The 13027-nt window shown below is 54.1% G+C and overlaps 1 protein-coding gene across 1 annotated transcript in view; it reads right to left on the reverse strand.

Annotated features, from left to right (window-relative positions):
* The window catches only part of LOC103193437 (DAB2 interacting protein), a 146408-nt gene extending 143572 nt beyond the window's left edge, over nucleotides 1-2836 (reverse strand). Inside the window, exon 1 of the mRNA XM_007936646.2 lies at nucleotides 2713-2836. Within this exon, the coding sequence (XP_007934837.1) occupies nucleotides 2713-2836 (124 nt within the window). The remainder of the gene's footprint in view (nucleotides 1-2712) is intronic.
* Nucleotides 2837-13027: the final 10191 nt, after the last annotated feature.

Here is a 13027-nt window from a genome sequence, read left to right on the forward strand (position 1 = left end):
CTGCAGGTCCTGCCACTCTTTCCTTCACCTTCCTGTTTCTGAACACCCCTCCCCACACAGCAGACACACACACACACATACACACACACTCTCTCTCAAGTTCTTGGTCATTTTTCCTTCCTAGCCAGTGGGGAGGCCAGAATGGGTGTGGAGCAAGGACCTGATCTGGATTGGGGTGCTGGGTACCACTTCCTCCTCTGTGATCTAAGGTCACAGCCACAGAACCAACCCCCGACACAGATGGGGAGACTGAGGGCTGAGGTGGGAAGGGACTGGCTTAAGGCACGAGATACCACCCAGATGGAGGCACTGCCCTCAGGAGGAGCAGTGAGGTGGCTCTGGGGCAGAGTCAGGACTCTGGGGGTTTAGTGGAGGGAGGGAGCCCTCATTGCCTGTTCCAGCCACTTCCCACTCAAGACAGGGGGCCTCTAACTTCTACCACCCACCCTGACCAGTCACTCTCCTAAGTAGCTCTCACCAGCCCCCCAGGACTCTCTTCACTCAATCAGGCCCCAAACTATGTTCCCTGCTCTTTCCCCCCTCCCCAACACACCTTCTATGCCTGCCCCCGGCCCCCCAGGACTCCCCTTACTCAATCAGTCCCTAAACTATGTTCCCTGCTTTTTCCCTCCTCCCCAACCCACCTTCAATGCCTGCCCCAGGAAGAACTCTGTCCACAACACCTAAGGCATTTTCCTTCTTCCTGTCTTTGCAAGGGCTATTCCTTCTGTCCCAAGAAAGGACAATATGTCACATTCAACTGTGGCCTGAATTCCGGGCACAGGCTTCCAGCTTTCCATGCATTCCTGCTCTCATTCACAACTCTGCTGCCTTCATCCCCGTTTACCATTTACCAGCTGAGCTCACTGAGGCTTGGTGAGGCAACTGGCCCAAAGATAGTTCTGTGCAGAGTTAGTACTGAACTCAGTTCTGACTCAACCACTCCCTTCTGCCAAAGGAAACCCTATCCACTTTGTGAGATCCTGTCCAAATGTCACCTCCTCTGTGAAGCTCTCCCTGTTTTCCCAGTTATAACTTCTGCTCACTGACAATCTCCTCCCCACTCCCAGCAGGATGTGAGCACCTTCAAGGTGGGAGACACCAAGCAGGGTTCCTACACCTGCAGGGCCTAGAAACTGGGGTTCAGGGGAAGGCTCAAAACACTATCTGTCCCCTGCCCCATTGACAGAACTCTTGGTTTGGAGAACTTTTGGATCTCTCTGTTCCTTGGCAGCCAGGATGAAACTGGGCTATGGTGGAAAATGAAGGGAGGGAAAGGTCATGCAGGCATTTCCAGTGTGAGATGAGGGCAGGGTGGGGTGGCCTGAGCATTACCGAGCATTTGTACAACTCCTGCTTGTCACAGCACACACCTGTTTCTTCCCTGCACTGCTACCCCCAGTTTACAGCTGAGGAAACTGAGGGAAAGGGAAGTGAATTGTCCAAACTCACACTGACCTGCGCTTGAACCCAGATCTCTGGTCTCCAGGGCCAGGGCTGCAAGGGGTAAGGGGAGTCGCCAGCAGCCACTTCAGGGTAGGCAAGGAGTAGGGAACCTTGAGCCTCGATTGACCATCAAGGCTTGAACTCCAGGCACACCTGTGCATACCCCAGCCTCAGTCTGGACCCTTTCACATGGGGAACTCCCTCCCTACTTCCTGAGGAAGCCCTGGATATTGTTACTCAGTCCTGACTACGGGAAAAGTCTTCCTCGTTCTGGGGGTGGGGGGAGCAAAACTAACATTTACTGAGACTCAGGGTCAATGTTACAGGCGCAGGTCACACAATCAGCACTCAGAGAGGTGGGGATTTGACCCTAGTCTGCAGATTCCGTGCACAGCATTTGCTCAAACCCTCTCTGGACAGACTGTGCACAGGGCCAGCCTTGGAGCTGGTAAAGGGGTGGTGATTCTCCAGCTTGGTGGTGGGAAGGCGACCCAGGTCCCACTGTGTACTGCTGTCCTAGCTCCCCCGGCTGTACTATTGGCCCCCTCAGATGGGCCTAGGCCTTAGCCCAGGGCTCAGGGCTCTCCAGGGGGCCTCTCTCTCTTCCTAGCCAGGGAAGGAAGTCCTAGCCCCCACCCAGCCCTGAAGGCAGCCCCCTGGATCACGCTCATTTCCAGCTAAGGATCCAGTTACTGGAAAAAAAAAAAAAAATGCTGCCTGCACCTCCCCCTCCAGCCCATCTTGCCTCCAGAAACTACTTTGGAAAAGAGGTAGCAACCACCCACCCACTCCGGCTTCTGACTTCTTCAAAGCCAAGGACCCCCACCTGTCCCTCCCAAGAGGAAGGGAGCCTGTTAAGTCGTGAAAAAGAGAAGTGCAGGGCTGGGGTGGCTAAGCTGGGAGGCTAGGGCAGTGAAGGTGCGGTGAAACAAAGTCAGGCTCCACCGTGGAACACTTAATGCCCTGCTGATAGGTAAACTGAGGCACAGTGGGGCAGGAGGTCTCATCTGAGAGGTCAAAGAAAGAGAACCCTGGATTCTAAGCTCCCTTCTCCTTGCCCCGGGGCACAGGGAAAACTAGAGCCTAAAGGCACAAGCCGGAGGACACGGAGGGGAGAAGTTGGGGGAATGGAAGTCTGGCAGAAACAGGAGGGGGTGATGAGGAGTTCCCCGAAGGAGGACCCCTGGCATCCCGGGGGCATCAGGTGGTGAAGTGGCAGTGGAGAGGGCCCGAGGGTCGGGGGTCGGGGGTCGGGGTCGCGCCTACCCCTGGCAGGCCGGGTCCGGCTGCGGGAGCGGCTCCTCTGTCGTTGCAGCCGAGGCCGCCTCAGCAGCCGGTAGTAGTAGGAGGGTCTGCCGGTGCTCTTCCTGGCGCTGCTGCCCGCGGACATGCTGCCGCCCGCCGGGCACCGGGCCGGGCCTGGGCGCGCTCACACGGGCCCCATCGCCCGCTCCGGTCCGCCCGGCGGGCGTCGCTGCTTCTCCCGCGCTAGGTAGCCCGGCCGCCGCGCAGCCCAGGCTGCCCCACAAAGTCGCTCAAACTCCTCCTCCTCTCCCCCCTCGCCGGAGCAGCCGGCCCCGCGGCGGGGGCTGGGGACCCGGAGGCCGGGCTGGCACCGGCCCGGGAAGTCAGTGCTGGGGAAATCCCGGCCTGGACTCCGAGGGGCGAGGCGGGCCGGAGCGCCCCCGGGACCCCAGGCCTCCACCTAGGGAAGCAGGAGGGCCCTGGCCTCCCAGCGCCTGAGGATTGGAAGTCCGACCCCGGGACACACGGCGCGCTCCATCCTGGCAGCGGATGTGCACCGTCTACACTGGGCATGGCGCTCCGGAACACGGGGAGCCATGTGGACACTGAAGTCGGGGAAACCGCCACCTTCAACTAAACGCCAAATGAAGCCTACGCCGGCCTCTGTTTCGTTCATGCTCACCTGGCTGAGAAACTAACCCATCGGCTCTCGAGCCCAAGTAGGTTGAAATATTTGCCTTTCAAGCTGAATACATGCCGATTCTTAACGTTTTAAAGATTGTCCCTTTTGATATACATTATTTTTATATCATCGATATTATGGTGTGTATTTCAAGCACACAAAAAGTAGAGACCTGGGCCTCCAGCAGGCTTTGCCAAATCTGAACATTCTGTCCCCTCTGATTTAGACACCCTCCCCACAGCACACACACACACACACACACACATCACAGATGCTGTGAGGTCTGTCTCCCACTGGGCATTTAGAATAGCTCTGACAGGCCTGATGGGGGCAAACAATTCTTTCCCTTCTGTAGAGAGGGGAAGGAGCTCTCTCTTGGCGCAGTGGTTAAGGCATTCTCTGGCTAATCGAAGGGTTAGTGACTCTCCACAGGAGAAAGATGAGGCTGTCTGCTTCCATAAAGATTTACAGCCCTGGAGACCCTATGGGAGCAGTTCAACTCTGCCTGATAGGGCAGCTGTAATTCAGAATCACTCAATGGCAATGATTTTGGTTTCGGTTTTGCAGAGAAGGGAAACTGAGGCTGGGAGAAGAGATGGTTCCCACTCTCTCAACTGCAACTGGCTGAAAAGCTTGCGCCAAGTCACTCATGTCCTAACTCAAGAACATTCCATGGCTCCCCAAAGCCTAATGCAAACAAGCCCAAACATCCTTCCCTGGTCTTTGCTGCTTCAATGCTCTGGCCTCAGTCAAACCGCCTTCTAGTCTCACCTCAGCGGCTCCCTCACTTCTTCTCACTTCCCTTTGCTCAGCTTCCAGCAGGGACTGCCCTCCCAGGTACTTTTCTCAGACTGGCCAAAGTCCATCCTTTAAGGCCCACTTCCTCTAGCCTTCCCGGACCATCCAGGCCCTCCAGGATCTCTCTCGCTTTCTCCCCTCCCCTCTCCCTGCTTTGGAATTATCCTTTAAACCATTCAAGCAACCACCTGCCTAAGTTCTATCTCAAGCACAGAAAAGAAACTGAGGACCTGACAGGGAAGTCTGACTTGCTTCAATCAACAGAAAGGCACTGGTGTGGCAGAGGCAAGTGGTCCCAAGGCCCCCTACATGACATCTTAGGGGTGTATGTGGGGGAGGCTCTTGTGTGCATGCCTGAGGCAATGGGGGGGTTGAGCATCCAGAATAGCTGAAAAGGTGAGGCTCAGGAGAGGGTGGGGGCAGTCTGGGCAGGAGTCCAGGCCAGGTTTTGCACCTCACATGGGGAGCCCCCTCCCTCTCTCCCTCAGCCAGGGGGAGGGCCCCCAGGTCAGGAGAAGCTAGGATCACAGCTGGAAGCCAGGCGCCTTCCTGAGACCAGGGGGGAGGGGTGGCAGGGGTATTGCTCCTCCAGACCCAGTCTAAGAGGCCAAAGCCATCCCAACAGAAAGGGCAAAGCCAGCTCCCCTGACCCCAGAATAATGGCCAATCCCATGAGGAGATGGAAGACCACATTAGCGTGAGGACAACACTAACCCCCTTTGGGTTAAGCTTTGCTCTATGTTATTTTCAACAGTAGACATTGCCCAGGAGCCTCTTTCAGAAGGGCAAGGCCTCTGGGAAGTGCTCGCACCCCATCCTTTCCTGTCTTTGTCCTGAGCAAGATGTAGGACCATCATAGCAAGCATCCCCCTGTGGCCAGGCCTTCAGAAGTCACCTACCCATCCCTCACATATCCAGTAATAAAGAACCTCCCAGCAGAGCCCACCAGCTTGGTGCGCAGCCCCCGACAGCAGCCCTGCTTCCAGGGTTCATCAGGCCCAGTTTCACTTCCAAAGCAAGACTCTTCCGATCAGGCAGGGGCACTGCCAGCAGACTCTAGTTAGTGGCAGAAGCAAGTGATCTTGGCCTGGGGCTCCCAGCACGTAGTCTTAGGAATGTGGAAGGAGGAGGAAGTGGCCAGGATCTCTGGACCTCATCTATAAACACAGCTGCAATTCAAAAAGTTCTGGCTTGGTCTCCCCCAGCTCATTCTTGGGCTCCTCGAGGCCTTCTCTGTGCCTCGGTTTCCTCTTCTACAAAGAGAAACGAGGGATCCCCAACCTATCTACCTGTGCAGGGAGGAAGGTTAGCTAATGAATAGGAAGCCTCGGAGCCTCTGGAGTGGGAGTGGGCCATGTCAATCATCCCACGCAGGAGCCAATCGCTTCCACAGACCTCCTGCAGGCACAGGGCTGGGGCTGGGGTACCAAGTAAAAATGCAGGGCAAGAGATGGGAGAAGGCCTGGGCTCCCAGCCCTTCCCCCTGACCCGGGACCCCTGGGGCGGGCAGGCAGACAAAGGCTGCTTCCTGCAAGCCCCAGCAGAACATCTGGAATCAATCCTGCTGCAGAGGAGCAAGCCCACCCCCTCCCAGTCCCCCACTTTCTGCCCTGTGGGCTCCTCTCCAAACAGCAGTAGCCCCCCTGCCAGAGACTGCCTGGGCTGGGGGAGGTGCACTTGAAAATACCCCTCCTTCTCCCTCTCACTGCTTCCTGTGATGACCAGACGACTCCCCTTAAGGAGAAGCCCTCTGTGACTGCCCCAGCCAGAATCAGCATCCCTGGCCTGCTGATCTGCGAGCCTTGGGCCCTAGAAGGGTAACAGTGTGGCCAGTGATCCTGCCCCACAGCCACCCACCACCTGTCTTGCCCCATGAGTGGCTCCAGAAGAAGCCCCACTCCCACCTCCTTGAGCTGTGGTCTCCACACCCCTGAGCTTCCCTATCACCCTCAGCCCATTTAAAAACACATATTTCCAGGTTTCTCTCCTGATGCTTGATTCCCTGGGTCTGGATGGGGCCTGGAAATCTGCATGCTTCCTAAGTGCCTAGAATGGCTGAATGAGATCTGCCCTACCCACCACCATCCCAACCTTCATCCTCTCCCTAAAAAGCCCCCAAAGGAGGGTACCTGGAGTACTGAAAAGAACCAAGCTCCATCACAAAATGTTGGCCACCTCCCTTTGCAACCCATCCCACTCCAGCAACCTGATCTAACCCCAGACATTGCAAAGCCTCCTTCCCACCTCTGGCCTTAGCCATGAAAATCTTCCTTCTGCACCCACCTGGTGACTCCACCTTGTCCCTCAAAATCCAGCTCAATTATCACCTCCTTAAGGATTAAGTCTACCCCAAGTCCCAATGAAAGACCTGCCTCTACACTCCTGCCTTACCCCATCAGTCAGTCTGAATAATAGGGATGGATACCAGGAAGCCACAGGGAAGCCCAGGGAGAAATGCACCCAAAGAATTGCCCTCTAGGGGGAGAATTATCAGCATCCAGGTGACCTAGGGATTAAGGAGGATTACATCCTGCTGAGAAGGAGGCATTGGGCAGCATGGGAGCTGGGCTGAGAATCCAGGTAAACCATGGGCCAGGTCAGGAGAGGCAACCAGATGTCAGGAAGAAGAGCTGCCAGGCCAGCCCAGTACAGTTGCTTCTTCCTGGGAGGTAAGGTTTAAAGTCAGGGAAGAAGGAGAAAATGATCGTCAGAATTACCCTTAAAAGCCTTAGGTGGTCCACAAAGGGTAGCTTTCTTCCAGCATTAGGATAGATCATCCATTTATTCACCTGAGTCTGGTATGCACTGAGGAAAACATTTTGTACAGGAGGAAAACAAAACACCAACGGGTTTTCTTTAAATACTGGATGGGCCAGGTTGGATGGGGAGGGTGGTGCCGTGGCAGATGGAGATGCAGGCTGACTCCTGACCAGGGCCCCCTGTGTGTAGCCACCACATGTGGAGGCTTGTGTACCACTATGATGCTGAACACGTTTCAGGGGTGCTTCCAGACTAAAACAGACTAGGAAGAAGGGCCTGCCCACCTACTTCTGTAAATCAGCCAATGAGAGCCCCATGCATCATAATGGTGTGATTGGCAATTGATCGTGGAGATGGCGGAGGACCAGGCAGTGTTTCGTTCCATTATGCCATGAGCCAGAGACCAACTTGACAATAACCCAGGGAAGAGAGATGCTTGCACTTGGAGGGAACCACAGAAACCAAGGCTTCCCACCTCCCCAACAGAACAGGGTTACAAGTTTAACACAGGAAGGTTCATTTGAGGGTGGAGTTTGGATTAACTAATTATAATGCTGGCAGAGATGTACTGAGCATTTACTGTGGGACAAAGCATTTTATACATCCCCTCACTTGATTTCTCAACAACCATATGAGGCAGACAGTTATCCTCATCCCTTAACTTTACAGGAAATGCAAGTGGCAGAGAAATGGTAAGGTCAAAAGGCTGGCATAAAGAGGAGCTAGGATTTGAACCCAGGTAGGGCTAGCAAGAGCAAAGGCCATAAATTTGAGCAGGACTTCATGAAACAGAAATTGGGGAGCGGGACAGTGTAACAGCCTGGAACTTTCCTTAGAAGCCGGCTCTGAGAAGTGACAGGAGGAAGCCTGGACCGGGAGTGAGAGTCTTGACAGGGGAAGCATCAGAGCCCACACCAGGCCTCACACAATGGGTGTGTGGAGGGCTCAGACCTGTCAGGTTTCCTGTCAGGACAGGGCAGACAGTGGTGACCAGAGGCAGCCCCCAGCCAGGCAGCCCAGCACACAACTACCTCCCAGGCCAATCACAGTCTTTGAATCAGTCACTGGATCCTGAGGCAGGGGGGGGAGTAGGATGGGGCGGCACTTCTGGTTAAGGTCACGGCCTCTGCCTTGGGAGGTGGCTTGTCTGGCCGGCAGTGACAGCTTCCTGTGTCCACCATTCATCCGGGAACAAAGTTGGACTGAGAGCTAGGGAAGGCTGGAGGCAAGGCACACCCTGAATAGCAGGAGACGCAGACAAGCCCTTCGGGATCTCACTCAGTACTGGAGGCCCGGCCAGGCATCCGCCACCTTGACCACCCCCTGGACTTCTACCCTTTGCAGAAGATGGCCTGGTCAGAACTGAGAACACGCGTGCTTAGATGGCTCTGTCCCTGTCAACATAAGAGAACTGGGCACTCATCAGCCGTGCACATTTGAACATAGAGGCTATGAATTCAGGGCCTCTGAATTCAAGTGCTTTTTAAATCAAGTCACTCAAACCTGGGCCTGAAAGACAAGCCAAGACTCTAAGGGGTTGAAGACCAGCTGAGGCAGGGAGAGAGGGATCATACTATGTGACACAAAGAAAGCCCCCTGACATCTCCAGGACTCAGGTTTCTGAAACATGTTCAGCAGGGATGAGACAGCTCTGCCTGGCCCACCTCCCTGGGATTCCATCAGCACCTAAAAATATCCCTCAGCCCCAACCACCACCTGCATGTCCCTCCTGTCCTCCAGAGGCCCTGAGAAGAGGACATTTCTCCCTCATATGTGACAATTGCCTGTCCTAAAATCCTGGAATGTCAGAACTGGAAGAAACCTTCAGAGTAAGTGAGAGAACCAGGGAAGCAGAGGCCCTGACAACTTGCCCAAGAGCCCTAACTAATTCATCACTAGTGGGATCTAGCATCAATTCCTCAAACGTTGAGGGTCTGATTGCCCTTCCCACCCCAGCACAGCAGTCAGATGGGGAAACTGAGGCCCTGGGAGGGAGTAAGACTTACCAGAGGTCAAACATGGAGTTTGGGGTTAACTTGGGGCTCTGCTTTGGGACTTAAATGCAGTTGCCAAGACTCCCTTTCCTCTCCAATTGCCTGGACCATCCCTTCCACAATGCCTGATGCATGCTCAGCTGCCCACAGACACCCTAGGCTACCACTCCAGGCCAGCTGGGACATCAGCCTTCTGTTCCCAAAGCTCAGGCTCCAATCCCAAGACTTGATCATGGGGGAAGGGGCAGGCTGGGATCCACTCTCCAGGCCCCAGCTCCAGCCCCTCTTCCCCTACCCCCATTCACGAAGCAGGAATTTCAGCCCAGATGGCCAGGCTTGGAGCAACTCCTTCCTCTCACTTCCTCTCCCTGCCCTGACCCAGAAATGCTGCCAAGCTCCAGGTGGGCCCTGGGCCCCAGCCAGGCTCGGAGCCCTCCCTGCTCCCCTGGCCTGGGCCTGGGGCTGACTGAAGCTCAAAGTCTTGGGTTCCTTCTTCCCCTTGCAGTGATGGGCTGAGAGGGCTCCACACCCACTGGGTGACCAGAGGGGCTGGCATATGGTCCCAGCACGAGCCCAGAGAGTCCTCCTTCCCCCACCTGGTCATCTGTGAACCATTCTGTGGCTGGCACCAGTCTGGGTTCCAGGGAAGGGGCCCTGCTCAATCCCTGAGGTGAACAGATGAACCGGCCCAGCAGTCACTCCCTGGTGGTCATCTAGGCAAAGAAGCTGAAAGAGCCGAGATTTGTGGTGAGGAGCCAGCACCTCCTCCGTGTCTCCACCTCCTCAACTGTAAAATGGGTACAATAACACTTGCACTTTGTGATGCTGCAGGAGGAGCACATGCCATAATGGATCAGAAGCCCTGAGTATCAACTGACTCAAACCTGCCCCTCCTGGCTATTTCTTTTCTCACTCATCTATGGGCTCCTTGAAAGAGACCAGGACAGCCCAGAACTGGTCAGCATAGTTGCCAGCCCAAGCAGGCTCTTAGTAAGACTGGTTGTGAGAGGTGGTGAGGGCATGAGACAAGTGGTTGATCCCATATGATCAGCAGTCAGCACTGAGGGAATTTGGAGGAGGAAGAAGTCCTGGAGTACTACCTGGAGAAGGCACCATTGCCATTGCAGCTAGAAGCCAGAGCAGGTATAGACTGGGTAGACAGCAGATAAAAATACTCTTGACAGAGGAGACAGCCTGAGCAAAGGCCCAAAGAGGTGAGAACTAGCAAAATGTGGTGGGGACAGTGTGTTGAACAATGAGGCTAGAGCAGGGGGTGAGTTGGGGACTGGCAAGCAGGATGTATGGACTATGTGAGGCTGGGGTCAGGGAAAAGAGGTGAAGAGATGCAACCAAGAGGGTATGAGGGCCAGGCAACTCTCCAGAAGGGGGGAAGCAAAATGGTAAGGAAGGAAGCCCCGGTGAGGGAAGCAGATTTGGGCTCCAGGCTAGCTCTGCCGCTGTGTGGCTGTGTGTACTTGGAGAAGTCACAGTCCATCTCTGATCCTTACTCTGCAACTACAAAAGGAGGGGCTGGCTGCACGAGACAGGCCTGTAGACACAGGATAGAGCTGGATGCCCACGAACTAAAAGGGGAGATTCAAAATAGATTCCAGGGCCCCCTCCCAGCACTACAGAATCAAAATCTTGGTGGGTAGGCCCAGGAATATATCTTTTTTTTTTTTTTTAAATATATCCCCTGCGACCATGGTCCCCAGCCTTCAGGCCCAGTGACCCACTCCCTCAAAGTGCTTACTTGGGGGCTAAGGAGTTATCCTAACTTTGTTTCCAATTATGTTTGCCTCCTGTTATGTTTATATTTAGGTGGGCTATGTCTTATGGTCTATGGTGTCTTATAGTTGATCTTCTTGTTAGTAAAAAACAATATTATTATTCAAGTATATGATTAATAATAGAAACATAGTATTTAGCTTTACAGATGTTAGAAATCAAGACTATAGGATCAGACACCAACCCTCCCATGGGTATACTTTGCAGTTAAAGAAAAACATAAGAAATTTGGGAATAGGGATAGAATTTGCATATGTTCTCTCCACCAGGAATATGTCTTTAAAAAGCTTTCCAGAAGCTTTCTTGGGGAGTCACTGACTCAGATGGTTCTAGACTCAATTGAGAACATACCTACACTAACCCTGAACCAAAGAAGCCCTGGGGGCTCTACGGCTGAGTGCCCAGCTGCTAACGAAAAGGTTGGCAGTTCAAACTCACCCAGGGGTTCCAAGGAAGAGAGACCCAGTGATCTGTTCCAGTAAAGGCTGACGTTGTTTTGTGGCATCGAGTCAATTCCAGCTCATAGTGACCCTTTAGGACAGAGCAGAACTGCCCCCTAGGGTTTCTAAGGCTGTAACCTTTACAGAAGCAGACTGCCTCATCTCTGTCACAGAGCAGCTGGGAGTTCAAACCACTGGTGGGTTCAGACCTGTCAGTCAGTAGCCGAGTGCTTTATTGTGCCACCAGGTCTCCTCCCCCGTAAAGATTACAGCCTAGAAACCCCTATGGGGCAGTTGTACTCTGTCACATAGGGTCACTGTGAGTCCAGATCAACTCAAGCGCACCTAACAACAACAGCCCTGAATCTACCAAAGCTGGGCCTTCACGTTTGCCGTTCTTGCTGCTTCCACACGCTGACCCCAGATCTTGAGGTGGCCACCTCCTCCCTGCCATTCAGGCCAAGCTCAAATATCCCTCCCTCAGAGGCCTTCCCTATCTCCCTGATGGGGGTCTGTGCCCTAGTCCCCACAGGCTATCCCATTGTCCTGTTTCATTTTCTTCCACTTATCACTTCCTGAAACTAGTTTATCTGTGTATTTGGCTGTTCACTCTCTTCCCCCAAACCTAGCTAGTCCTGCTCACAGCTTTATCCTCTGTGCCTAGAACAACGCTTAATAAATATTTGATGAATGAGGGAGGTGCTAGGCTTAGAAGCCCCTCCCCCCTTTTTTTTCAAAGACGGAAGCCATGGGATCTGAGACAAGTAACTTCACTTCTTTGGGGTCTCCTCCACCGTGACAAGTGGTCAGCACGGAAGCAGCATGGTCAGGGGCTGGTCTAGGGGCCAGGATGCAAGCCTGACTCTACACACAGGAGCTTCGTGGAACTGGCACCCAGCGAATAAATGAATGAACAAATGTCTTTACTTTCCTGTATGCCTTTGGGCAAGTCTTCTACTATCCATAGCCCCAACTTCCCCCCCCCCCATAAAATGGGGCTGGCCTGAGTAGTCTCTTAGGTCCCCTGAGCACTGACACTTAAAGCCTCTGTGCCCAGTCTGGGGGCCTAAAACAGGAGCCACTCGAGGTGTTTGAGGAGTGGCAGGCTTTCCCAGAGCCCTGATTCTCATCCTTACTGCCCTCTCCTGAGGACCCTCTGCCACCCTCACCCCTCAACTGCCCTTGGGAATGAAAACAATGCCTGCCCTGCCCCCATCCTGAGAATAGTGTTTTGTCTGGAAATTCCACCAGGGAGAGGAGGAAGGGCTGGGGCCCTAGAATTTCTGCGCCTGCTCAAACAGGAAGCAGCCAAGAAAGTTTGGGGCCAAGGAAAACAAGTTCAAGGTCATCCTGGAAATCAGCTACCCACTCCCCCACCCCAGCTAAGGGCATACCCCTCCTGCCAGGTGGGGCTCTCCTGGGGATTAATGATTAACACATATGGGGGATAGGATGGAGGAGGGATGGTCCAAGACCAAAGCAAAGGCCTAAAAAGAAGCAAGATTTGACCAGCCTTTGCTGGCATCCTTTTGGTGACAGGGAGCTCATTCCCCAAGACTGGCCTGGAAAAGACCGGAAGTGGAGCTGCCTTCACTCAACGTGGAATCATAGAAGGCCTTGAAGGATCTGGTGATCAGTCCACCCTTGAACTAGGCCTCAGAGGGCTCGATTTACTCAGGATCACTCAGATACCCCTAGGGCCCCTCTCAGTTCTGGGCTATTGCAGGCATCTTAAGGAGGAGCCAGTCAAAGACCTGAGACTGGAGTTTGGGCTCCAGCCTGCCTCACCCCCATGTCTCTTCTGGCTAAAAGGCTAGGGGTACAGAGGTGAGGAGCAGAGGCCCAACCGTTAGCTCCCATCTAACTGACACTTA

Source organism: Orycteropus afer, unplaced genomic scaffold (genome assembly GCF_000298275.1).
Source record: "Orycteropus afer afer isolate SDZICR_OR568_19922 unplaced genomic scaffold, OryAfe1.0 scaffold00037, whole genome shotgun sequence".
Classification (NCBI taxonomy): Eukaryota; Metazoa; Chordata; class Mammalia; order Tubulidentata; family Orycteropodidae; genus Orycteropus; species Orycteropus afer.